This window comes from Dermacentor albipictus, chromosome 1, assembly GCF_038994185.2.
Source record: "Dermacentor albipictus isolate Rhodes 1998 colony chromosome 1, USDA_Dalb.pri_finalv2, whole genome shotgun sequence".
In the NCBI taxonomy this organism is placed as follows: domain Eukaryota; kingdom Metazoa; phylum Arthropoda; class Arachnida; order Ixodida; family Ixodidae; genus Dermacentor; species Dermacentor albipictus.
In genome coordinates this window covers 252806277-252833954 of record NC_091821.1, presented here as the reverse complement: position 1 = coordinate 252833954, position 27678 = coordinate 252806277, and the positions used below count along the sequence as shown (strand labels likewise).

The 27678-nt window shown below is 43.6% G+C and overlaps 1 protein-coding gene across 4 annotated transcripts in view; it reads right to left on the bottom strand.

Moving 5' to 3' along the window:
* Positions 1–25: 25 nt before the first annotated feature.
* LOC135901293 (RRP12-like protein) overlaps positions 26–27678 on the bottom strand; it is a 156475-nt gene continuing 128822 nt past the window's right edge. For 3 of the 4 annotated variants that reach the window (XM_065431031.1, XM_065431055.1, XM_065431048.1), the window contains 17 exons: positions 25169–25280; positions 24922–25076; positions 24777–24844; positions 24573–24666; positions 24091–24249; positions 22394–22474; positions 12775–12991; positions 8768–8925; positions 8379–8470; positions 7184–7369; positions 6328–6494; positions 6079–6189; positions 4542–4603; positions 641–704; positions 528–562; positions 364–443; positions 26–167 (listed from right to left, as the gene is read on the bottom strand). In XM_065431031.1, the coding sequence (XP_065287103.1) occupies positions 50–167; positions 364–443; positions 528–562; positions 641–704; positions 4542–4603; positions 6079–6189; positions 6328–6494; positions 7184–7369; positions 8379–8470; positions 8768–8925; positions 12775–12991; positions 22394–22474; positions 24091–24249; positions 24573–24666; positions 24777–24844; positions 24922–25076; positions 25169–25280 (1959 nt within the window). In that variant the 3' untranslated portion in view covers positions 26–49. Of the gene's footprint in view, positions 292–363; positions 444–527; positions 563–640; positions 705–4541; positions 4604–6078; positions 6190–6327; positions 6495–7183; positions 7370–8378; positions 8471–8767; positions 8926–12774; positions 12992–22393; positions 22475–24090; positions 24250–24572; positions 24667–24776; positions 24845–24921; positions 25077–25168; positions 25281–27678 lie in introns of all 4 variants that reach the window. The other variant, XM_065431040.1, reaches the window with a different exon arrangement.

Here is a 27678-nt window from a genome sequence, read left to right as displayed (position 1 = left end):
ACAAATAAATATCACGGACAACACATTATGTAGCACAAATAAATACCTCTCATTTATTACATTTAGCACCTCTCTTTACACGGGCTGCTCTTGTCTTTTGTCCTTTTCGTGCACCTTTCTGTGCTGCTGAAAGCAGTCTCTTGAATGCTGCGGGCTTCTTCTTGAACCTGGATGAAATCCCATGTACACAAAAGCACTTAGCAACCAGCATGGACACAGCGGCAAGCAGACACAAGAGCAAAATGCTGACTGCGTCACATCTCTTCAGATCCATTGCCGGATTTGCGAGAACTGCAAGTGCCATGGCGTTTAGCACCCATTCAACAAAATTGAGGTAGTCAAAGGAACAACCCACAACCATACCTTTTGTTCAGTGACATTCGGTTCAATGGCACGTATGCATAGGGCTCCAATTTGCCCTTCCTTGCATCGCCATCGGATGTCTGTGCATAAAATTGGGCGTAGGTCAGTCAATGGATTTTCACAAATAGCATAAACAAGTTAACAAGCACATTTTAGTTTTATACCTTATCAGTCTTCCTTTTCTTAGAGGGTCGAGTGCCTACAATGAAATATGCAAGATTAGATCAATCAAGCTAGCAGAGGAATTCATGGCAGCCTCAATTTCATGAAAACGTACCACTTGCTGCTCCTGATGTCCCTTCTCCACCACTTGCGTCAAGAGGTGCCTTTCGCTTCTTGGTCTATAATTTAAGGACAGTCAATGAGCTGGGGAGGACATATGCTTCACAGAAACAGCAGAATGAAACATTAACCCACGCTACATGAATGATAAGCTAGAATGGAACTGCTGAACCTGTTTTTAAAGAAATACAGCTCCTCCATCCAATCCTCCACCAGAACAAAACTAATAGTGCACATTTTATACATCTCAGAACTTCAATGGCACGAGTTATGGCACGAGAATTTAAAGGGGTTGGGACACCAAATTTTGAGGCTATAAAAAGCATGTTGTAGGCTGCTTCCGTATGCAAGGACACCCAGAACGAGGTATTGGGCGCTGCAAACATTTCAAAATAATTTTAATTCAGCTCCAAAAAGTCATTAAAAACTCCTTCTCATAGTCCAGACCCATCGCTAGCGCGGCAGTTACTACGTCACAGAGGAGGAACGAAAATATTGACGTCATAGCACACTAGCACAAAAACGTGACGTATGATGAGTAGCGATGAAATGCCGATTACGGAGCCTGCTGAACCGAGCGACCGAGCATAGCCTCCACCATGACCGAGCTACAGGCATATAAAAATCTTTCCTTAATGCAAAGAAGGGGTAAGGCGTGCAGACACGGACACAAGAGGAGAGAAGTGGACAACACGAACGCCGCACGGCGACCCGCGAACGGCAAACTGCGTGCGGCGAGTTGCCGTGCGGACGGGCCTTTACACGTTTGAGTGTAACACTAGCCGGCCGACTCCGAAAGGGACCAGCATATGCGGCGTTCGTGTTGTCCGCTTCTCTCCTCGCATAGTCGCATAGTTCGGCAGCTCGGAGTGGTCTCTCGTTCGCTTGGCCTTTCTCAATGTGAGGGCCCGTCCACGTTACCGGCACGGAAACTCGCCGCACGCCGTTTGCCGTTCGCGGGCCCCCGTGCGACGGCGGTTTTGCTCGTGAACGGCGGGATTTCCTTGCCGTACAGAGGACGGACCCGGGACCCATTTGTGCGGCAGCCATGCGGCGAAGCGGACAATCAGCGACCGAGGAGTGGTCACTCTGGCACCGACGGCAGCTTCACCGCCTCTGATCGTTCGGCGCCTCCGATGTCGTCGCTAGGCCTTTTCCGGTTCACTTCAAAGCTAAAGCTTACGGCACTTCGGAATGAATCATCGAGTCACACAAGCCGCAATATTTTCTTACCGTTGTTGTCGCTCTTCGCAATAATTATAATAATCGCGACATGCACTTCGAATCGCCAGTTGTTGACCTCTGCTGGCAAGCACGCGTATGCGCGAGCAGACGATGCAGCATAGTTTTACGTCACTATTTTTTGTGGCCCACGTGACCAAGCCATGTTGCTTTTTCTCCTCTGTGACGTCATAGCATCCCCCGGAGCCCAGAAACCGAAACCGAAATCGCTTGGTATAATAATGCTATTATTAAATTATTTATCGGATATATATGAATCCCGCTGTGTGTATCGTGCTCCCTGAAGCATGGCGCAACGTTTGAATCAACAAACGCATGAACGAAAATTTAGATGTCTCCACCCCTTTAAAGGGCCCCTGAAACGGTTCGGACAAATTTTGTAGGCGCATAGGGTACAGCTTAAGTAGAACATTCGCACCACAATTTAAGTGAAGCGTTATGTATTAATAGAGTTACAAGCGATTAGAAGTTACCCTCCTCCCTAGCCATGCCTTTCCTCCTCAACTCGCTCGCTGAGCGAGCGGCGCTGAGCTCCGCCTTCACTGGTCCTGCGTCACGATGCGACGTCACATCGTCCACTTCCGGTTGTTGGAGCACGCCTCCTCCCGCGCGAGACCTCTCCGCTGGCCGCTTGGCCGTCGACCGAGAGCCATCGAAGCAGCGTGCGTTGCGAGCATTCTGTCGTAGTGCCGAAGGTGGCCGGTATTCCGGTAACCACAGGCAAGCTGGTCATTTCGGCAAATGACTGGAGGCATAAACTCAAGCTGATGAAGGAACTTCAGAGTAGACGTATGTGAGCAGCCTGATCGGTCTGCACTGTCCACACTTGTTGGCGCAGCGCTTAACCAGTCAAACGAAGCGCTAATATTGCTCTAACCAAGTGTAAAACATTTTAAACATTTATAAGAACAACGTGTTGATGATTACACTCCTGCGAAAAATACACACCAGCAGCAAAGAAGAATGCACTTCGTTGCTGCTACTGTGTATGGTTGAGCTCTGTGCCACCAGGTGGCTGCACCATGCAGACCATTCACATTTACCTTTCTGCTCATCTCATGGCTCATCCCGGCGCAGTCAAGCGGCCAGACCCTGTCCCCTTGCGCTTGTGTTTGCCCTAATACCGGACTTGCGAAACGCTATTGCGTTAGTAATCTTCTGCTGTAAAGTGACGGCCACAAACGCGCAAATCCTGGCGCCTATCGGATAGCCGCAGTCCGATGCGCAGCAGCCAGTTCGCTCGTATGCTGCCTTGCAGAGAGACACGATTTCGCAACTTCACATCTTTCCAGTCGCTACGTCTGCATCCCACAACGCAACAAGGGTGATTCATCGTGCTCACGAAAAGACTGATCGACACTGGCGGCGGAGCTCTCGTCAAAGACTGCGCACGTTGTAACACAAGCAGACGACACTTGCCGTGTGCCGGAAGTGCTCAAGTGTACTAAAAAACTATTCTTGTGTATTCTCTTTAAGTTATTTTCTTTTTACAAAAACAAAGTAACTAACATTCCAACTACTACGAGCATCATTTGTTCACCATAAAGTTGGAAAAATTATCGACCACGCGCCCTGGTCAGCCAATCAGATAGCTCGCCCATGTGACGTCATATGGGTTATTTGCATCATATGGGTAGGGGCGGCTTAAAATTCCGCCGAGCAGTGCGCTGCGATCGACAGCGATGTGCATTTTTAAAACCTTATAATAAATTACACGCTTTACGCAGAGCACTTAGATGTGTCAATTAATGATCAGAAGGACCTACTCTAACGACTCAGTACGTTTGTAGAAAATCGCCAAAATCGTTTCAGGGTCCCTTTAAGCATGTAGTTATTGGTTTCTTAAGGTGACATCTGTAAATTATCACTAGAAATAAATAAGTTAGATGAATGGCTAAAAAACTTAAAGAATGGTTAGAAACAATGCCAGCAAATAATTCATCTGGATATTTCAAGCGCACATCTTATTGCTTTTTACACGTGCTAATACATGCACCCTAAAAGCAGATGCATACTACAAAAAGCCTGAACACAGACCATTAGAATCCAAATAGCTTCTCTACTTATGAAAAAATTCTTGACAATTGAAACACTTTGTTAACTAAGCAAGACAAAGGTAATCGGAGATTGCAGGGGGAGGCCTTCATCCTGCAGCGGACATAAAATGGGCTGATGATGATGATCTAAGCATGCACCTTATGGATGAGAATTTGCTGCCTTAAAGATTTATTTCAAGACAACATTTATTCAAGAGGGAGCAACATCAGCTTTTTGGGACACAAAAGCCATGAAAAAGCCAAGCCCAAGCAGTGTAAGCACACAGAAATTTAGTGTACTTTCAGGATATATGTGTGGCCTACAAGGCTAACTTCCCAATTAGAGACCATTACCTGCATTATAAGAGCTTTTGTCACGTGTTTTGAAAACTTTGAGGAGATGAACGTTAATTTTTGGCCAACACTCGCGTGCTAATATATCGTATTGGCTTTGGTTATTTTGCCTTTGACAAAAAAGTTCAGCAGCTAGGCACACAGTCTATTATGTTTGAATTCTTTAAATTATATGTGAACACAACGTTCTGTGTTTACACCATCTTTGCTCACAGAATCATGGTTCACTTAAAACAGGCATTTGTAGGGTAAACCATTACAAACCTTGTAGTGAGACAGTGCCTCCAGAAGATCATTTGCTGCCTCTTCCGTGTCACTTGCTGGCTCTACAAGTAGCAAAAAGTGTATCGAATCATGTGCCATCAAGTGCCTAAGGGGACATATGGCATACACAATTTCAAGGAACACTAAAGAAAAAATAAAGTTATGCTATAGTAGTAAATTATGGTTCTATAATACTATACCACAAAAATAGTCGCAGCTTCGCCTGAAAAGCAAAGCACTGATTGCAATGGCAAAGTATTAGACAACACAAAGCAAGACTTGTAGTTTCATTGGTTGTATAAATTGCAATAAACATTTATTCACTAATTCTTTACCAAGCACGGTGTCGCGTGTGCACAGGCAAGCGTGAGCAGATCTCGCTCTATGACCAAGAGCACTCGCTATGACAACACTGGTGCGGCGAAGAGCAACAGCAGCGGTGAAATTGCCATATGGGCTGCCTCCCGCTTCAATGTGAACTAGACGCAATAAAACACAGCGCACACAAAGACGTCAACTCTGAGCGAGCGTAGCCTTTGTACCCACAGCAGATTACCTCCGTGCACGATCGTGTTCAACCACCCACTAGAGGAAGCAGGCGCCAGCCTGGCTCCTCCTCCCTGTGCCCCCCTCCCCCAGTCTAGCACATGCTCACCTCCCTTCTCCCTCCTTTGCCCACACGAGACCGCATGCATCTGCCCCACAAGATGCCGCCGCATCAAGCCACCATCCTTTTCAGCTCTAGCTCACACCTACAGCACACAGTACGTGGCGGCGACCGCATTGCACTTGGACTTTATAAAGAACATCACGGCCGTGGTGACGACGGTGAAAATTTGCCTTGAGTGTCCATATAGATAGCTATTGCAATAAAAACAAAGGCCACTCTTACAATAAGAGCTGGCTTGATAAACCAGAAAACATGCAAGAACTAACAACTGGTGGTGATGCCACCTTGTAAGTTCCCGCACCTGCTCGCCATTACGTCATGGGTTTTGACAGCATCTGTTGGTCCTTTTTTTTAAATTATGGGGTTTTATGTGCCAAAACCACTTTCTGATTATGAGGCACGCCGTAGTGGAGGACTCCGGAAATTTCGACCACCTGCGGTTCTTTAACGTGCACCTAAATCTAAGTACCACGGGTGTTTTCGCATTTCACCCCCATCAAAATGCGGCCACCGAGGCCGGGATTCGATCCCGCGACCTCGTGCTCAGCAGCCCAACACCATAGCCACTGAGCAACCATGGCGGGTCTCTGTTGGTTCTATTAGAATTTGTATTCTAAAGGAGCTAAAAACAACTTAGCAAGTTTCGACCTCTGTTACTGCGCCACAATGGCCTTAATATGAAAAAATATTTTGAAATTCATGCAGACGTATCACAGTTCAAAGTCTTAAAAAAATTGAAGTTTGGTATTTAATCTCTCTTCTATTGTAGTAATCTACCCCTTACTGCAAAATTGGTGAAAACAGTGACTAGAAAGGGCACTTCATTGGATTTACTGTTTAGCGTCCTCTTAAAGATGGGCTTCTTACCATCCTTGTCAACTTTTCCAGCCTCTGGGTCCAGAATCAGCAGCCGTCCATCCTCAGTCATTTCAAACGGGCATTTTCCCTTGCTCTTTGGTGGTGCTTTAGGATCTGTAGCTGTGTGCAGATAAGAATATGAAAGCATTACAATGGTACTTGAAAAGTGAGACATGTGGAGCCAGGCTGCTTTAGTGGATGTTACCTCACACATGAAAAAAGTCCCACTTTGATATTCACAATACACAGTATACATACACAGTATCTGCTTTCCAGCAGATTTATCCAGGAAGTCCACGATGTCATCTTCTCCTTGCTCCTCAATCCATGCAGGTGCAGCCTTCTTGCCTTTTCTGCTTGCTGGAATTTTCTCATCACTATCGTCAGATTCATCCTCACTGCTGTCCTGTAAGATCTGCTCAATCCTAGAAGAAGATTTGAGGAACTCAGCACAACAGCATACAGTGTGGAGAAAAATGTATCCACAACAACTAGTTTTTGTAAGAGAATAACAGTGCAATGTCATGCACTGTAAGAGTGGAGTGCAAAAAACGACATAAAATAGAGCCACTTACTTCGTGGTCTTTTACTTCTTAACAATACTGTGAGTACTACTTAGCACACCATCAGGGATGGTGGCAAGACACCTTCAAGCAGTAGAAAATATGTCTTGGCAAAACTTGAGGTATGGATGAAGTGAACAGAGAAACTACAATTTAAGGCTAATAGCTGAAAAGTGTTTATCAATGGAACATGTTTAAAATAATTTTTAGTGACATTATTAGGGCCTCAACATCTCAACAGGGCACTACAAATGAAAGATGCTAAAAATCTGTGTAGTCATGCTATACATTGCAATTTCATGTGCACTCCTGGCTTGTTTTTTGCTAGCCACTGCCAAGACACCAGTTCTTGCCACCACTGGTACTGGTACTACTGGTAGGCATTTTATAAATTAATGATAAACCTCAGGTTGCTTCGCCAGGCATTGAGCTCAAACCTAGCAGTTGTCAGACTAGCACTATATTTGCAACAAAATGCTAACACTGGCTTCTTGGCAAGCTACCTATGATGTCAACATGTGAAAGAGCAAGTAGAAACAACAAAAGCACACCCTTCAGTTGCCCCAGATGGTCCAAGGATCCCAGAGCTGCTGGCCACATCATCATCATGTTTTTCTTTGGACTGGTGCTCTCTGCTCTTTTCATCCTTCTTCCGTTTTTTTCGCTTCTCAACTTTGCGGATTTTGACAGCTAATTTACGGTAGGGCTCGGGTATGAGTCCAATGATGTTTTCATAGCTAGAAACAAGCAAAAAAAGAAGCACTAAAGCAGCGATTTATGGACTTCGTAACATCACAGGGTTCTAGAATACACAATTAATAAAGGGAAAATCAGAAATCCACCCATTCGCAGCAATCGCTACTAAGGAAACCCATACGGGTTCCTCGAAAGAAAAGCCTCACAGTTGAAGAAAAATTCGTCCTGGTAGCAATTCGTCCTTGTAGCAATTGCTACAAATGGGTGGATGTCTCACTTTCCCTTTATTAATTACTTCTCTCCACCTTGCAGGTTTCCGCATAACTATTACATCATAGAATACACAAGTTCTTTCCCAATCAAGACCAATGCCTTTTAGCTTTCAAGAAGCTAAGTAAATGGCCACATTATTCAATCATGGCCAAATAACATAATGCTGGATTTAAATTTTTATTGTAATTTAAAAGTATGAAACATGCTTCAATAGACACTGCAGCAATAACAATCTTGCTTGCCCTTCACTATAGTATGCACCATATCTTGATGAATCAAGCCAATATCTAACTCCACATCTGCCTGCACTATCACTTTCAACCATACCCAACCTACAGGTGTTTTGGCAGAAATGTCTCAGCTGGCTTAAGAGATGAACTGATCACATTACATCTTCACCAGAAGAATCTACACCTACGAACTAAGGCTAAAGAAATTTTCTACACAAAAAATGATAAGCTTTATTCAGGGAGATGCCTGAAAGTATTGCACAAGTAGCTCCCAGGAAGGCCACTACCAAATTTTTATTGTACGACAGCTCGAGCTCCGATTTTGCAAAACAGCTTAAGCTCCCATTTGGTATCTAGTTGTGTTATAGGCTTCATTACCTATGCTAGCCTGGCTGTCCACACTGCAAGCACTGGTCACCAATGCAATTCATTCAACAAGTGGGAAGACCTGCCTGCTATCAGGGCCCCTTTAGAGCAAAAAAAAACTTTGAAGATAAGCTAAGCAAAGCTATTTTTCAGGAGTACAAGGTTGTGCAGATATACTCACCCAAACTTTCGAATCAATTTGACAAAAATGTCTCTCAGCTTCATCCGGAAATGCTTCCGGCAGTCTTCAGACATGGAGCAGAGGTTGGGAATCTAAGGGATGCACATGCAAACAAGACGCACCAGTCACCACACGATCATGTAGTTTACAGCATCCTCACTAACAAGCAACACAACTATTATGCAAGCAAGGAATCTGCAACACAAGCAACTACAACACGGTATGCCAATAATCACAGATCCAGACTGCAAAAGGAAGTTCAGCAGTATGTGATGAAAACTACAGTGAGCTCAATGTGCTTTCAAATGATTATGCAGATTCAACTAACCATAAGACCTGATAATGAGGTCCAGAGATGAACAAGCCAACTATATTTTCCCTCAACTTACCAGCTTGGTCAAGTGCTGAGCCAGTTCTTCTGTGGAAAGGATGACAAAGAGCATCCGCACAAAATAAAGTGATGCTTGCACTATCTCTCGATTATGTGATGCCATGACAATCTCAACAGCTTCAACTACGGCATTCAGCACGTCATTGCTGTAGATACCTGCATACAAAACAGAATCTATAAGCATCTTCACAATAGCCAATTTTAGCGTACAGCAATCATATATCATATATCAAAAAAAACATACAGCATACCTAACTTTAAGAGACTGGCCACTATTGTGCAACACATATTACACTCTTAGCCATATTTCTCGCAAAAAAATCAGGTGCGTTTTATTTCTACTTTGGACACGTAGAAAATGTGCGCACTTTTGATTCGAGGGCATGTTAGAATAGGCCAAATACTGCCCAACGAATCAGCAGTGTGTTTTTGTTTTTTCTGAATCTTGTTGATTCAACTCGCCGGATAATTCAATCATTTCGTACGTCCTGTCAGGGTCAAATTAATGGAAGTCGACTGTAGTGGAGAATAGGAAGTGCTTTATTGCCGCTCAGTACTCAGTCAAAAATAATATTTTAGCTAGTAACAACAAGATTTTATTTCCTAATTAGCCTAGCATTTACATTAAAAGAGCTAAAGCACTGTAAGCAGACTGCAGCTGGGGCAGCTTGCTTCCAGAGGTGTAACTGGGGCAAGCACTAGCTTCAGCTCTGCTGGTAAGCAGCTGCAGAAGCCTCAACTCCAGATGTTTTGTTTAGCGCATTTTCTAAGTGGCCAATGGCTGAATGGGGCCTGTTCTGGCGGGAATTTGAAAGGAAAAGTCGCCTCTTTCAGATGAGACCAAGATGTCCACGCTAGCACACGTGGAAGAGCAGACGCGCGTTTCGGAAAATGTGACGTTTCAGCGCAAGTTCCGCCTGAAATTCAGCTAGTACATGTCGTACAAGGCTTCACTGGGGCTAAAATACTGATGTTATCGGTACGAAATTAACAATGTAGATGCAATAATGGCTGTACACTCTAAAAATGCAATAAAAAATATCGAGTTTTTCACAATTTTTGGTCACCACAACCCGCGTCCCCGTGTCTTCTTGAGAGGGATCTTGGCGAGACCTCTCACACTGTTAAAACCGTTAACTCTTAAGTTTATTTTAGTAATGAACACATTATGTAGTTGACGGTGCCTCTGTTTCCCAATGTTATATCCTACATACAGCGTAATCACTTTTAATTTTACAAATATTTTCGTTGCAGATAACATAATTCTGGTCTTTGAGCTGGATTACTCAAAGAGGCAGACATTACTTGCACGAGAAATTGAAACACATATTCAACTTATTAACAAAAATCATGAATTATCTTCCAGATTAATTACCTTACAGCACATACTACAATTTACTAATTGTAGCTAATGAGTTTGCAAGGTATATTCACTTGGAATAATTTACCAGAATGACACCATTTTGGAGATATACGCCATCAAACTTATCGTAAAAATGCACTGTTGTTCCACTTACCTATTTAACAAAACGCTCTTTTATGCATTGAAGCACAAAAGTAACTGGAATGCCCATGTATTTCGTTCCACACTTTCGAAAATAATATCTCTAAACTGGGGTCGTCCTGGAAATTCATTTGAATTGGAAATGTCTTGCAAGGTCACTGGCTATAATTAGTCAATTGCAATATGTGTCATAATATAACTAAGAAGTTAATTAGTGAGCTTTTGTTTATTAGTTAAATATCTGTTTCGATTTCTCATGCTAATAATGTCTGCCTCTTCAAATAATTCAGCTGAAGGACAAGAATTATGCTATCTGCCACATGCGATCTTTAAAAATTCCATAAAACTTAAAGATGATCACTCTGCATGCTGTTCAAAGTGGTATTGTTAAAAGTGGACTCCACTGTACAGCAATACAAGCTCCCTATCTTTACAATATCAACCCTCCCCCATTACCCTCTTCTGTCTTTTTCTCTGTCCAGCTATACGGCACGTCACTACAAAGTCATCAACACTTGGCTGCATCCTCCTCCATACAGTGAACATTGGTGAACAAAACTTTAGGTGACACCCCACTCTGGGCATACTAGGAATTATGTTCATAGAAGCACTATATTTACAACTAGTTTACAACTAGTTTACACAGGCAGGAGAGCAGCGCACAGCAGTGCTTGGTCACCAATGAACGAATGCGTAAGAAACAGCTATGCAGGTGGGTATACTGCGCTGTAAGCATTTTCATTTTACCGTGCCATAAGTAAGATGGCAAATGGCATTCAATATTTTGAATATTTCTTATTAAATTCAAGTTTGATTAGGTTACATCTTTAGTTAGTATCTTACTCAATGAACACACATACGTGTGCGTGTGAGTACTGGGACAATTCCACCAGTATCCAGGCTTTAAAATAATGTGAGTGCCAAATCAAAAATGTCTCACTGTACTACATAGTTGCTTTACAACTTTATCCGTACCACTAGTATTCCACTGTGCTCAATAATATATACATACAATTCTAACGTGCACCCAATTTTTACGGTCTTAAAGTAAGAAAATAAAAGTGATGATGATTTGGGATTTTAATGGCGCAGCAGCCGTGCAAGCTATAATGCACCAAGCACGTTTTTCGAAGTAGTTCATTTGTTCAAACGTGGTAAAATGGTGTAAATGGCCAAGCGAAAGTATAAGAGCATAAAATGTGCTACAGTTCCTGTAGGGTTTCTGTGGCTTTGAAATAGTTAAAGTATCTTCATATGGCACAAGTGGTTCATCGCTCAATAAGAGCATGGGATGGAAAGGGTTTCTTTTTTTGTAAGAAATTTTAAGATATCTTTGTCTCCATAAAATTACCTCGTAATATCTTTCACGAAAAATAAAAGTGCACCTGAATGTAAACTTGCACAAAATATAACCTGTCCTTACGGTCACGATTAGAAAAAAGGGAACATGCAGAATTTATGTTCACAGAAGGGAAACTTTCTTTTTTTTAAACCAGCTTTCACACAAAAAAGAGGCACACTTTTGTCACCATTTTCACTTTAGTGGCCACAGATAAGCGCACAAGGCAGTTTTCCCTAGCAATCACTTTTAGGGATACTACTATCACATTCACGAGGTTTTACGTGGCTGTGCATCTGAAGTAGCAATACCTTGATTTGTGCAAGTTGGTTCATTTTGAGTAAAACTTGAAGCAGCACGAAGAAGAGGATGACAGTAATTGAAAACAAACACAGCAGGACAAGCGCTGTACTGCCAACTAGAAAATTTATTGAACGATAAACCAGCTTTTATAACAATAACCAAAAAGGTTAAAAGGCATTCATACTGCCTACATGTAAAGGTGCTTACCTAGAAAATTTATCTCAAGATTTGTTAGGCTGAGTGACGTTGTGCTAACACAATTATCTCCTGCTTTGGTAATGTACTATGCTTCTACGATTTCCCTTCGCGACCGGGAGTGTTTCTGGCTCACTTCGCAGATAGCGAGCTTAGCAGAGTGCCAGAAATGCTGGTGGCTGTAAATGCTGACGCATCCAGTGCCGAATTGCACGAAATCTCATCCAAATAATAGTTTCTCCAAAAGTGATTGCAGTCGAGCACAAATTGAGCCCACAGCAACCTTCATGAAAACGTGCTCTGCTGCCATCTCGTGATGGTGATGACAAAGCATCTGACGGCTCTGATGGCAGGCTGTTATCAACACTGCGAATGCAGTTTAGGTTTCGTATCCGATTGTTATGTACAGGCAATTTTAGACACTTTTTTTTTTTTCAGAAAGAAGGTGTGCGTAAGACTCGTGCAAGTGCACATGTCCACTGGTTCATGTGAGCTATGTAAATGGTAGAAATGCAAACAAAGAACTTCTCAGCAGCTTACGAATAGCACCCATTATGCAAGTACAAGTTTAAGAATGTCTTATTACAGCTTTTGGTATATTTGAACACATCTTGCACCAGCACATAACAAATCTGCACCGAGCACCATAAACGGGCACTTGTACCTTTGAACTCGTAGAGGGCAGTGGAGAGAGCCAAGATGGTGCAGCTGACTAGGTAGGAACCACCTGTGAAGCCAGCCGTCAGCTGGGACACAAGCTCCTTGATAGCTGCTCCGGGATCCTCTGGCTGCCATCTGATCAGTGCTTTGCCCACAGTTAGCACAACCTCATACGCTGCCTGCCGCACCTTAGCAGCATTCACTTTGGTGCACAATACCGCCTGCAACCAGCAATTTTCAAATATGCAATAAGTCCACTAGTTGATTACAAAACAGCCCATGACTACTGCTCCCCAATATTTTCCAATTACCAGAAATGAGTTTCCACTAAACATAATGGAAGTCTCCTTTTAACAAATTTAGTATCACATGTATCAGCATAATATGGCTAGCGGAAGCTGAATGGGCTCTGTTTTTACACACACAGATTTTATAATAGTTGGGGGTGTGTGAAGAATGAACAGTTTGTGAATGGCAGTTGCTAATTTGATTTACCCCACACGTTCAGTATAAATGTGCACGAATAAGCGTCAACTGCTTTATGTAGGCGACTGCATGCTGAAAAAGCCTCTGCAAGTATACCCACATTCTGAAATGCAATGCATACCAATGCTGAATGCTGATGTAGGCAGCACTCGGAGACTTATGGCAACTGCTTGTCAGTGCTCAACACAGAGCATCTATGCTATGTGTTTTCTTACTTTGAAAAATTTGTTTTTAAATTGCATGGGGCAAGTAGCATAGTTCAGCCTGTTCAGGCGGATTATCTAGCGAGGCAGACTTAACTTTTAAGAATATTCTCTAATTAACTATTCACTCTAGGGCACATGCTAAATTGTGCAGTAGTAAAGTCATATAGCAGAAATCCTAAGACTAGTGCCACTTTCGAAACATTCGACACAAAATATTGTTACGCAAAAACACAGCAATGAAACTGTTTACAGGGTGTATTTACAAGGGTAGCAAGCACTGGCCAACATAGAAGCCAGCTAACATTGGGCAAAGCCTGTTGTCATCAGATAAACAGTGGCCACTTATGGGTACGTCCAACTAAATCCAAGGGTCAACATCATCTTCTAGTAGCATGTAGCAATATGCTAAAAAATTTATTGCCAGTACAGTCAAAATTATCCCAAACTACTTGATGCATGCTTTCGGGAAACTTAGCTGTAACACCAATGTATTCTCTAGCCCAAATTAAAATAAATATCAATTATGGGGTTTTATGTGCCAAAACCACAGTCTGATTATGAAGCACGCCGTAGTGGGGGCCTCTGGAATAAGTCGGAACACCTGGGGTTCTGTAACGTGCACCCAAATCTAAATACACTGGTGTTTTCGCATTTTACCCCCATCAAAATGTGGCTGCCGTGGCCAGGATTTGATCTTGCGACCTCGCACTTAGCAGGCCAACACCATAGCCATTAACCAGGGCAGGTGAGCCCACATTAAGGCCACATATTTTGAAAGTGTGCTAGTCTTTTGGTTTCACTACTGCTCTGCTTCAATTTCTGAATTGCAACATGCAGCCTAAAGTGAACAACTATACATGTTAATTAGTGAATTGTGCTAATTAACCATCTGTACATTGCAATTTCTTATATAGGTAATTAATAGATAATATTGTTCCAACTTTTCAGATGCATTTATGGAAAAGTTGGAACAATGTTATCCATCACAGGTTAACTTTAAGAAGTCTGTTCAACCTGAAAAAAAAAAATGGTGGCATAATGAAACAAAGTGCGACAGGCAGAAAAATAAGTCATGTGTAGAGACTGTCTGCCCTGGAATTAGATGTGACCAGCCATCACATGTGGCAATGCCACACCTAACAGCACAATACCCGCAGCGGTGGGTTAGCGGCTCTTGCATTACGCTGCTAGACAGAAGGTCACAGACTTGATTGCTGGTTGTGGCAGCCGCATTTAAATGGGAGTGACGCCTGTGTACTTAGATTAAGGTCGACATTAAAGAACCCCAGATGGTCAACATAAACCAAAAGTTGTGTGGTGTGGTTCATAATCAAATACAGTATAACCTCATCCACACAATTTGGAAAAAGCCACGAGAAACATTAACCATGAAAATGTTCGATCCGAAGTAACTAAACAAGTTTGACAGACTCAACTATTGTTGACATTTACATAATGCGAAGCGTCGCGTGGATCATTGCAGCTCAAGACACCGTCGCACGTCGAGCTGGTGGTGCTCTGGCGGCCTGAGACCTATTTTGTTGTCTTCCTATTGCCAGGTGTTTTAAGAGGGCGACGGGAAACTGAAACGAAATCGAGCTGATCGGCAATGCCGAATGCCGCCGATGCGAATTGTGAAGGCCACATCGTGCCGCCCGAAGAAGAAAATGGCAGCGCATTTGGATTATCGCCTACTAAAAGCATGCAGTACGCTACCAATGGCACTATATATATGCACCTTGCACTGTAAAACAGATAGGTGAAGATGCTTATCGCAATAGGTTTGGCGGCAATTGCTGTGAATGCGGTGTGCGATGACCCGGGCAGAGATTTGCTGCTACCGGAATAAGAAACTGCGCGCCGTCGTTTTCATACGACACAGGCGGGGTTCTCAATCGCGTGCGCCTTGCGCCTTTTCTTTTTCACATGGGATCTAGCAGCCGGAAAACATACGTATACGATCGCAATCTGCAGCAGGGAACGGCAGCGCGTTTCGGTTATTGCCTAGTAAAAGCATGCACTGCACTTCCAACGGCACCACGCACTGTGAAACAGATAGGCGAAGGTGCTTATCGCAATAAGATTAGCGATGATAGCTGTGAATGCCCCGGAGAAGATTTGCTGGAACCGGAATGAGAAACAGTGCGCACCGGCGTTTTCACATGACACAGGCGGGCGAGTATTGTGGGGAAGCTGCCGCAGCGGGCAGTTATATACTGTTCTTGATCGTGCACGCCTTGTGCATTTTCTTGTTTACATGGGACCTAGCGGCCAGAAAGCGTATCGTATGATCACAATTTGGCGACGTCCTGAATGTTCGTGCCGGAAAATTGTGCTTTCCGAGAACGTATGAAACAATAAAAAATGAGGGTAACTCTACTGGGTTATTTCTTGTGTTTTAGATTGAGAACGCTGGCACCGAGAAAACGTATGTAGCGGGAACGTATCAATGAGGTTCTACTGTAGTTGTTTTGGCATGTAAAAACCCTGAATTTATATTTAATAGCACAGTAAAATTTCAGCTTGCTTTACTTCCAAGCATGAAGGCATTGAAGGAACGCACATTTTAGGTGCTGCACTGTGCGTGTCTTATGGCCTACTAATACAAGCATAAAAGGTATCACAACATGTTTATCCAGCACTTCAGATCACCATAAAAGCAACAGCTGAGCGTCAACAATATGCCAAGAAGGAAAACAATAACGCTTTAAAAAGACAATTATAAAGTATTTTACATGCAGCCATATAGAACCACCAAAGATGGTTCCAATTATATATTTATATATATATTTTTTTTTGGGGGGGGGGGGGGGGGCAGTCCCAGATTATCAGAAGCATTAAGAACATGTTTTACTTACTCTTTTCCATATTGTATGATCACACAAAGCTTGAATATTTGAAATGTTAGAAACTACTTGATGTACACACTACTAAATATAGTATACTCTGTCATGTAATATAAATCTGCTTTTCATGGCTCTAACGCCATATCAGCACTCTGACTGGCTACAGGAAAGAGTCCCAATATATGCATGACTACGTATACACTTGCTTCTTGCCGATTGTACTACTGTATAAAAATGTCGGTTCAAAATGGACAATTTCAATAATGGAGTTTACAGTCGCCATACTAAAGCAGTTATACAAAGTAGCTTTACATCATTACTAATATCCAGTGTTGCAATCAATTTGAAAACCATAAAAAAGTAATTAGGTGCACTTGGTACTGTTTCCACCAGCAGCCCATTAAAAGGGGCCATATAACAATCATTAAGGACCCACACATGCAGCAGTTTCTTAGAAAAATTCGTGTTTATTGGATAAATCTTTTTCTACCTGCACGCTTCCTTGTTTAAAAAGTGTGAACATCAGCAGCACTGTTAACAGTGCAACAGTAACAGTACGCCACAAAAGTGCTGCGTTGCACTTTGAAACTACGAAATATGAAACAATAGAGTCGCCGACTGATTTCTCGGACTCCAAAAATTTGGACATGCTCGATTATTCGGTCTGCTTCGCGGTACCACCATTCTCCCCATAGACCATAATGTATACCAACTGCCGAAAGTTTGGACACCTTGCAACTGCCAAGCTCGAATAAGTGCATGGAAATAAAGGACATTTTTTTTTCTTAATCTGCTTTTTGGGACACATGTTTATTCAGACATTTCCGCAGTCCCCGTGAGGCCCGAATAAACAGTTGGCGGCTGTACCTGCAAATTGTGCCAGGCTTGTGAAAAGCTTATACAGTCAAATCTTGTTATAATCAAATGGGTTATAACAAATTAGTGAAGAAAACGAAGCAATTGCAACTACCCCTGAAATTCCTGTAGAAACATGCATTTAAGATGTTGCTCTAATGAAGCAATATTTTCCTATATAGTAATATATATTGTTACGATTGGCCAGTGGGAGAAGCAGCCTTCCAGCCTCTACTGCCCTACTGTGACAAATCGCTTCGTGAGGCTCACAATACGTCACCTCGGACAGGCCAGCGGCAACACCAAGGCAAGACACCTTTGACGGCTACGGGGTTGATGGATGGCATGTGGTCGCCAACTACGACGCTGTGATTAAGGAACACCTTACACCTGTAAAAGTGCTTCATACGCCGCTTCGTTACAGTCACTACTGGGCCATACCAGGAGCCAAAACACGCGATTGGAGTCAAACATGACACCCCTGTCTGCAAGCATCCCCATCTTTCTTTGGGACAGTGAGCCCTGTGCAAGTGAAAGTGAGCTCTGACATGCTCAGCCAGAAAGATGTAGTCTGGGTCTGACCAGTAGCTCAAGTTATGAGAATGATGTACTGCACTCCATGCTCCGGCCAGTACGAGTATGCCTCTCCTATGTAAATAATGCCCCCATTCCGTCCTTCGTCCTCTCGACCTCGTACTCTTCACTAAAGAAGCAACCCTCATCAAGTAAGCTCGGAAGACAGCATGGGCACTGCTAAGCCTCCGTGTGACGCTTCGGTAGCGTAGGCCAGCTACCTGTTACAAGATGCACCGGCGGCGTAGGCTAGAGAGCGACCCTCTGTGTGATGCCAGACCATGTGAGGCCATGACTCCAGGATCGTACAATATACATATAACTTCCTCTGCGTTATAATGTACATTTACTGACCATCTCGTGCTGACTAGACCAAAATTTGGCAACACAAAACGTTGCTAATAAAAACTCATCTGATGCGGCAGTGTAGAACTCCCACGACCTGTAACCTACTTGCCAACGTGCCAGACCAGCCATACTGCCAAGTTGGTAGGCAAGCTCACACAGTACTGCTACTGCCTCACCACTGCACTCTACCAATGCCACGACTTTTGCAATCTCTTGAGCTTTGTGCATACAACACACTGTACAATGGTTCAGGGATGTGTTCACATACAACACTAAGCCAGATTAAAATGCAAACAGTGGAGCAAGCACATGGCTTGTGGAATGTGGAGAAGGATGCCTTTTCAGGCATGCAGCATTGTCTAACCACCGCTGCAATGAACTGCCCCACATGCACAGTCATGGTTTTTTTTATCAGAAGAATGGCTTGCTGAGCAAGTTTGTATTTTATTCTTGAAGTGAGATGAAAAAAAAAAATAAGCTTAATACAAAGGCAAGGAAGGCAGCACTGTGTCCATCTTCCTTGCCTTCATATTTATTTTTCACGCTGGTTGCTTCAAGGGTTTTAAATGTCTTGAAACCATATTTTATAACTATACACTACATTTTCAATTCTTTTTGCCCTACGTCAGTGGCTCGGAGAAAGCCATGCCACTGTTAGTGCTGGCGTCAGCTAAACGGGGTGATGAATGATGAAATAAGAAATCAAAGACGGGATTGTTTGCTTCCACATTCTTGGCCATCACTCAGGTTACTACCCACATTTCGAGATGTGCCTAAGAGCCCTGCAAGCCTCCGGTTTCATGTAGTGATACCGTATTTACTCTCATAATGATCGCACTTTTTTGTAAAAAAAAAATTGACCCAAATTCATCATTACGCGAGTTAAATTTCCTGCGAAATTTGTTTTTTTCATCCTGCATTTGCTTTGGGATGACAACAGGTCAAGTAGGCAGCTGCCGCTATACAATTGCGCTGCAATAGTGTGGGACTGGTGCGGCACACCAAAACAAAAATGGCTGCCGGCGGAGCAGGCCGAACGCACCGAATGCGATTTTTTTTCTTCTCGCGAATACATTACGCGCATTGAAACAGTTTCTTCCGTATCAGTAATGAGTAATATCGCTAATATTGGCAAGTTGAGACAATAACATAGCCATGTCCACTTTGAGGGGACAGAAACAGAGATGGGCGCGCTTAGCTGCCAGGGACATAGAAACACATGGCGGGCATGCTGCAAGAACTGCGGCATTTGTCTTTACTATCCTAATACGGCACGTTTCCGCTAAAGGTGAGCGAATATCTTAGCTGTGTTACAAGTGTCGGCGTATGAATAGGGCACACTTCTAACGTATCAGTGTAAACGTGGCCACTACCGTTGCCGCTCGCGATTTGTTGAGTGCCCACGAGTGCAGACAAGAAGAATCGAAAGCCGCCTTTTTTGTTGTTGACCAAAACCATTATGAAGCCTACAAGTAATAAAGCCAAGGCAAGTTTGGTTGTAGCTTTTTTTTTTTTTCATGGAAGTGCAGAAAGTGATGAAAGAAATGAAATGGGGCATGTGCTTAAGAATGTTTGGTGGGTGCAGACCGCTGAGTATGTCTTCAAGAATCGTTTGCGTAGCATTTGACAGCATTTGACAGCATTCGACGAATGGTAAGCGCGATCATCCTTAGCTAGACTTGGCAGACAACATATTGCTGCAAAAAGTTCGGGGTGCGATCATTACACGGGAAAGAAAAAAATCAAATTTTGACGACAAAATTCAGGGGTGCGATCATTATGGAAGTAAATACGGTATATCTGTTGTGCAGCTATTTCTGCATGCCCGCCAACAGCAAAGATAGGTTAGCATTGACAGCTGCATTAGAAAAAGCAGTCATCTCACTGACGAAGACGTGATAGAAAACAATGTTTCATGGTCCTTCAGTGGTGCACTCTGGGCTTCAGCACTGGCTTTGACTTACCCACCAAAGTAACTCATTGACACCCCTGTTGGCCATGAGGGTGGACAACATTCATAATGAAGTACAGTGAAATTTCAATAATTTAAAATTTCTTCATTCGAACTGACGGATAACTCGAACAGCTCTCTTGGTCTCAGCAAAGTCCTATGTATTTGAATAGCGAGAAACACCCGCGAATTCTAACTACAAAAATGGCGCAGCGGTTATTTCAAACAAAATTGTTGCTCCCATAGATCACTTTCTGGATAAACCTGAACCAAAGGCGAAAATTCAATGTGTCGCTATCGACCATGCCATAAAAATTACGAGAAAGGATGCACTGGGCGCACAGATCGAACTGGAGCAACCAGAGCAGCAAGCAGAGCGGTGCACGCTCTCCTTTCCCGTCCCCTAGAGAGAAGCCCCTATGGTATGGTATGAATAACTTTATTTAGGTCCTGAGGGATCAGTCTGGGACTGATGCGGGCTGCTCCTACGTCGGTACAGAGAGGCCGAGCCCCTCTGCCGTCACACGGGCCCTCTGGACAGCCCTGAGTTGGTCCGCCAGCACTTCACTGTGCAGCATCCGCTGCCACCACTGTTCACCTCGAGAACCATCACCGGCCAACGCCAAGCAGCGCCAAAGCATGTGTTCTAAATCGAGCAAACCCCCACACTTACTACAATAGAGTGAAACCCCGTAGTCCGGATTAATTTTGTTCATGATGACCGGGTTAGGGTACGTACGTGTCTGCAGAAGCCTTAATGTAACCGCCTGTGGCCTATTTAATTTAGAATGTGGCAGGGGGAATGCCCTGCGCCCTAGGTAATAGTGCTTGGTGATTTCGTTGTAGGTTAACAGCTGGTCCCTGTACTCAGGAGCGGGAGATCCAGCCCCTTCAGGGAGTACACGGCACACTAATCCTCGTGCCTCCCTGTGCGCCACCTCGTTGAGGTTATGCGGGGCTCCCTCCACTGTCCCCATGTGCGCCGGGAACCAAGTAACGGTATGCGAATTGATATCCCTACCCTGCAGCGGTCTGTTAGCCGGTTCCGCAACAAGTCCTCTCAAGAAGGCTTTAATCGCAGATCGCGAGTCACTAAACACCAAAACTCTTCTTGAATCAATTAGTGCTAGAGCAATAGCCAGTACACTCAAAGTTGTGCTAGACTGCACTCACTTGCTCCCCTCCCCTCCCTCTCTCTTAGCATGCAATTGATCACACTGTAGGTTCACGTACCCTACCCCCTCCCCCTAGCGCGTCCACACTCGATGAAGTCATCTCCCACACTGGGCATGCAGGAAGACAGTGCGCATCAAGCCACTATTCTTTTCATCCCTCATACTGTCCCTATTGTGGAGCAAAGCCCACAGTATATCATTGCACCTGAGAGTGCCCACACCCTCCAGGTTACTCCCCTATTCCTTCACCTTCCTCATGGGAGACTGCGCTGACCAGCTCAGACCCGCAAGAGCAGCGACGGCTGATTCGGCGGGCACGCGGAGTGGCGCGAGCCAATGGGGCTCTGAACTAAGGGCTCCACCCTACGAGGAAGTCACCCAATCTCATTACAAATAAATGTTCTCTCTCTCTCTCTCAGCTTACCCTCACACGTTTCCCTTTTAATCCACAGCAAACGATGCGCGAGACGCTATTATTGCACTTTGACATTTACGGAACCTGCTCCTTTGGGCACGCCGTCGAGTGCCGATGGAGGAAAGTTCCCCATACTACAGCAGTTATACGCAGGAGCTTTATATCTTTACAAATATACAGCGTTGCAATCGCTTCAATATTTGATTTCTTTAATGTGATGCCAGTGATGGTTTTTCTTTTGCATGCTGTATCACACAAATGAGCCAGCGCTATATTTAAAGGGGCTCTTTCTAGTTCGAACTCCATTTTATTCAATTTCCAGCCCTTTTTGGAGTTCGAATTAACTAGATTATACAGTAATTTTGGCTTCACTTTATTTTGTTATGGTGAGATTTTACTGCAATTCAATATACAAGCTTTCTTTTTTTTTCTGTCAAACATTTAAAGGAACACCTGCTATCTGCGCTGCTTTCGGGCACTTGCCAGATGGCAGCCCCACCGACATTGCACTGCAGGACAATGGCAACGACACATGACACAACTTGAGGAAACCAGAAGGGGAAAAGAAGCAACACCACACACAGTGCCAGGTAGACAATTATGAGCCCAAGGCTGCATTCAGTAGGCTATGTGATGATACATGAAGCAAAGCCAGAGTCTTCAGCAAGAGCTCTTTGTAGTTACGACACACCATGGTCAAGGGGTTAACTTCAGGACAACAGAATGAATCATGGAACTAAAATAACACAAGTACTTTGGTAGACTTACCTCATGAAGAGCTGTCCAGGCAAAAGACTTGTGCTCAATGCTCAGGTTACCTAGCAAAAGGACCAAGCAACGAAGGCGTGGCTGCACAAAAAACAAGCAATTCTTTAAACAAGGCATAGATTAGCCAACGAGTGCAGCCACAGCTGAACCTGTACATATATTCCAAAGGGACTACTAAACAAACCTGCTTTTGGCTACTGCAAAAGTCTACTGCTCTTCAGTGATCTTTTACATAACTGCAGTGATGTCCATGCAAAAACCAATGACTGCACAAACGTAGGGAAACTCACAGTGACCTTTGTGCAAACTTCTGGGCAACCACAGTGATTATTTAGGCAATGCAAGGTTTAATTATCTGTTTGCAGTCTACCTATAATGTCTAGGATTGCTCTTCTCCACTCGCTTGGGCGCATCATGCCTAGTTTTTTTCGGCTTCTAACTTGCAAGCTACCTGCAATGCCCAGGGCCTTCCTTCATTGGCCTTTTCCAGTCTTAACATATTCTTTATCAGGTTGAAGATTAAATCAACCAGCTCCAGTAATCCACTGGCAAAATCCCCAAATGCAGATAGCCTCGGCATTCTGCTAAAAGTTGCTTTGAAGCCTAGCTGTTACAGCGTAAAAGTGAGGCGGGCTACTGGCATCGAGTGCACATGAACTCTGAACGTGGTGAGGTTTGTCTACAGATGAGGACCTTTTACTTTACTCACGTAACTGCGTTCAGAACAAGCACACTTAATTTCAACCCCCGTCACAATCGTTACATGGATTCGCAGAGGGGTTGCTAGTTTGTGACGAAGCAGGTGGCAACAAAACTATGAGGGAACATTGGCAGCAAGCAGGTAATACAAGCAGCCTGCGCACTATCATGGCCATTCTTTCTGCCAGCTCCCACAGCTTCTGCAAAGGATGCTCGTCACCTACAAGCACTCCAGATTCAAAGCCAGATGTAACAAAAATGCAGTGGCACTGCTGTGACAATCTGCACAGGCAAAGAAAATTTTTTTAAAATCCTAATGCCACAACTTTTCACAGAAGAGATTAGTAGTTGTGGCCAAATTTTTAGTTACTTTGGAAAAATTGTAATTTGAAGTGGCTAACAGCAAAGATGAGGAGTGCTAACGTAGTTGTCTGCCCCTTTTACTTACACTATGTCTGTCTGTTTCAACCAAGCAGCTTGTCTAATGGCTATTCTCCCATGACTTGGAAGGCCTTAAAACTTACAGTAGAGCAAACTGTGAAAAGGAGCCGACATATACTATTGACAATATGTGTTTTATGTACGACCCAAGGTACCACTTGTTGCACATCCTTAACATGCAGAACTCCAACACGCATTCCATCATGGGAATGTTCTGCAACAAGAGGTGGTGATTTTTACCAGTGACCACGTGGTGATACTAGCTGCATCTCCTTTTCGGTACCTGCGCTGCAAGCTCACAATATAAAGTAACCATGGCACATGGAAAAATTGTGTAGCAAGTAATATACAGCTCTTTATAGAGTTTGGTACACAGCTGTTTATAGCACATAGCATATACAGTTGTTTATAGCGTATGGAGTTTGGTACACAGTCAAGCCCACATGTAAAAGCAAACAACCTGCAATCATTACAAACGATGAAAGCATGTTTTTTTTATCAATATGACATATATTTTCCCTTCATTTCATCAACTGATCGCAAATAGATATACATACCGCTCTCGATCCAGGGGCTATGCTCTGTAGACTATCCAGGAGAAGTTCACCGAGTTCTGCAACATGTGTTTCAATGAATTCCTTACAAATAGGAGTTGGACAACGGCAAATTTCTTCCAAGACACGGTATGCCTTCTTTTGTACTCGACGGTCTGAGTCCTACAGGGTAAAAAAGCACAGCAAAACAAAAAAAAAGACATCTAATAAATGTAAAAATAAGCAGGCCAAATATTTGTGGTAAGTGACTGGGCGGCAACTTTGGCCAAAAATTAAGGAGGACTATAAAAGTCAACTACTACTACCCAAAAATTAAGGAGGACTACAAAAGTGGACTGCTACTACCATACGAAATCAACTGAAGTCATAATGGTGTTTTCATCACCAACTTTCCTCCTAACAGAAACCCAAAACAGTCTATTGTGATGCAAATAGCAGGTGGAAGGATGATCTAGAAGATGATGCATTTAAACGTCGATCCTCACCTCTAAGTAGACCTTACTTAGCATGTACATGCGTTGAATATTCTCCGGACCCATCTTGCTGACTAGGGATCTTGCCAGATCTAAAATTGCATGCCTGCAATATAAAGTCACAGTATATGGCACAAGTTTATCCATCAAAGCTACAGGGTGTCCCTCATCTCCCTGTCTAGAAATGGCACTATATATATATACTTTGAAACTTACTTGCTATGAGAAGTAATCTGCTCATCTTGCAGTTTTGCAGATGCACTAATGAAAAGTGCACAGCAGAGCTGCAACAAAATGAAGATACTGTAGTACATTTGAAAAAGCACAAGCATTAAAAACAAAAAAAAAAGACCTAAGATACCTGGTCATCTGCAATTCGAACAAATGCCTTGATGGTGTCATAGGCCGCCAGGCGGGTTCCTTCCTCACACTGTGATGGTGCCTCATTTGTATAGATATTGAACAAGATTGGCAGAAAGTTCTTCGCATATCTACTCATCTCTGGAACATTTTCCTCTGGAGTAAGCAAACAGGAGGAAAAGAAGATTTGATTATATGCTACTCAAGAGAGACATTTTGCATACAGATGTGGCTCACTGAATACTCACCATTCAGAATGTTGCTGCTGATGAGGCGCCGCAGCGCAGACATGATGTCAAGCCTCAGATCTAATCGATTGACCAAGTAGGTGCCAAGTGTTCTGGCAATCCTTGGGAAGGACTGCAAGAGAAAATGGAAAATGTTTGGCAAGTACATTAAGCTTTTTGTATGCTATACCATGAATAATGCTTTAAGACAGAAGGCACGGCTGATGCAAAAAGGTAGCAGGTGGTTGTAAAGCGAAAATTTTCTTTTTATTTTATGAGCTACAAGGTATCACTCTTTAATGTGATCGGCATTCTTAACCTACTTCCCCACTTGGTGGTTTGTATGATGTTTCTAGCCTCTTTACTCCAGCAATCTATCTAATAAAAGATTTGCAAAACTTCAGTACTGGTTGGGTACCGAACCTGGGTCCCCGAGCACAGCAGCCCGATACTGTATTTGCTCAGCCACATTCACAGGCTGGGCAATGAGGGATTAATTCTCAGCATTAGCATGCACCGGCACGCCATTGGTGCAATCTTGGAGGCCACGCCAAAGGAGGGGGGAATCGCAAGATAGAAGCCCGGCTGCAGTACACAACGAATTAGTCTTCTTCTTTCACCTCCAATTACATGTGTGCTCATCTCTTGCACACATCTAGCATGAATTTTACACCTCTTGGCATTCTCACAATATACATAGGGTCCTTCGTTTTCAGATAAATCATGCTAATTTTCTAATTTTTGAACCCCCGAAAAAATTTATGAAAATCAATTTTAACCCAATTTCTACCCGAAGTTCCACCTTGTATACAAAATGAATGAACACTGCCCACCTTGTGACATACATCACATTTCTCAATTGCATACATCTGGTAATGTGCTAGGAACCAAACGCAGCACTGACTTTGCTCTGCATTGCAATTTGCGAACAGTAGCTGTGACATTGCGAGGACATTTTTCCAAGTAAGGTATATTCAAGGGCTCAAAATGTCAAGCATGAACAGAGAAATGATAGAAGTGCAAATGATAATGTACCGTATTTTTCCGCGCATAACCCGCCAGCACATATAACCCACACCCCCAATTACCACAGCCTGGTGAAAAAAAAAACATACCCATGCATATAAGCAGCAGAAATAACCGCATACAAAAACGCTCTAATCTTTGGGAAAACAGTCTCCATTTGCAGATGTGCAACTCATGCACATCGTATCTTCAGTGATGATGACAAAGCTGGATTTACACGCCTGACGTTACTGCGGACGAAGTCACGTGACAAAGGACGTGAATTAGATCACTTTGAAGCTAGCATTCACAGGACGGTGGATGACAGCACAGACCAAGCAGCCCTCACATGGGTAACCGCGATGGAGCAAACGCGACCGAGTTGAAAATCCCAGCAGTGATTTGGCTCACCACCATATTGCATCGCATGGGCTGAAAAGGCACCACAGGAACAGCTGACGTACTATGAGCCAGCGCCACGCGCACAATTCACTAACTACTAAACACAAAATGGCTACCCGTAAAGGGGAGGAGGGAACTTCAACACGCAGGAGTGGGGAGAGGGTGAGGTTTTCTAGGGGATAACAAAAGTTCACATGACGGAGAGCTTTGCATTGAGGTGTGGCACACTTCAAGGTGAAATTCACATATAGCCCACACCTCGACATTAGAGTCTTTTAGTTGAGCGTGTTTACGCTCCGCTAAGCAGCTAAGTGGAGCGGAAGCGCGAATGCGCATGCGCCGTCCGCTTAGCCGTAAGCGGGCTAGTGGAGCGAGGAACATGGTCTGCTGAGAAGCTGCCCGAGCGGAGCGTGCTGCGCAGCACTTTGGCTAGCGTTGGCGTCAGAGAGGATTGGATTGGATGCAGAAAGCAAGCGCGCTGGCTATCACCTGGCATTCCCCAAGACGGAGCTTTATTTTCCATTGGATAAAATGGACCGGTAAGGCATTACAAGCGCACATGTAGATACTTCATGGAGAAATAAGTTATAGTATATACATATATGCGCTTTACTGTATAAGAGTGATCAATAGGTGTTTTTCTTTTCTTTCATTACCCTGAATTTGGCCAGGGGGCGCTACAACTACGAAAGGTCCGCTCCGCTACGCTAAACGCATAACTAAAAGGTGAAAATCGCCCGCCGCTCCGCTGTGGCTTAGCAGGGAACAGCTCAGAGCGGAGCGCACCGTAAAGACGCTCAACTAAAACACTCTATTACTGTTAAATTTTTGGAATATGTGGTGCGGGTAATACGTGCAAAAATACAGCATGTCAAGAAGGGTTTGTACGATAATGAAAAGCATTACACTTCTTGCGAAGCTTGCCTGTGTGCACTAGCATTTGTGGTTTTTTTTCCTTTGTACAGACAAGAAAGGAAACATGGAATCACCAAGCACATTTCTATTTCTTGTGTATGCGGTTCCTTTGAAAAGTTTAAATAATGCCTTTGAGTGATTGCACCTGTTTATATTGAAAACATTTCTGTCCAAAAGGATTGCTTGTTATTCATTTGTGAATATTCACA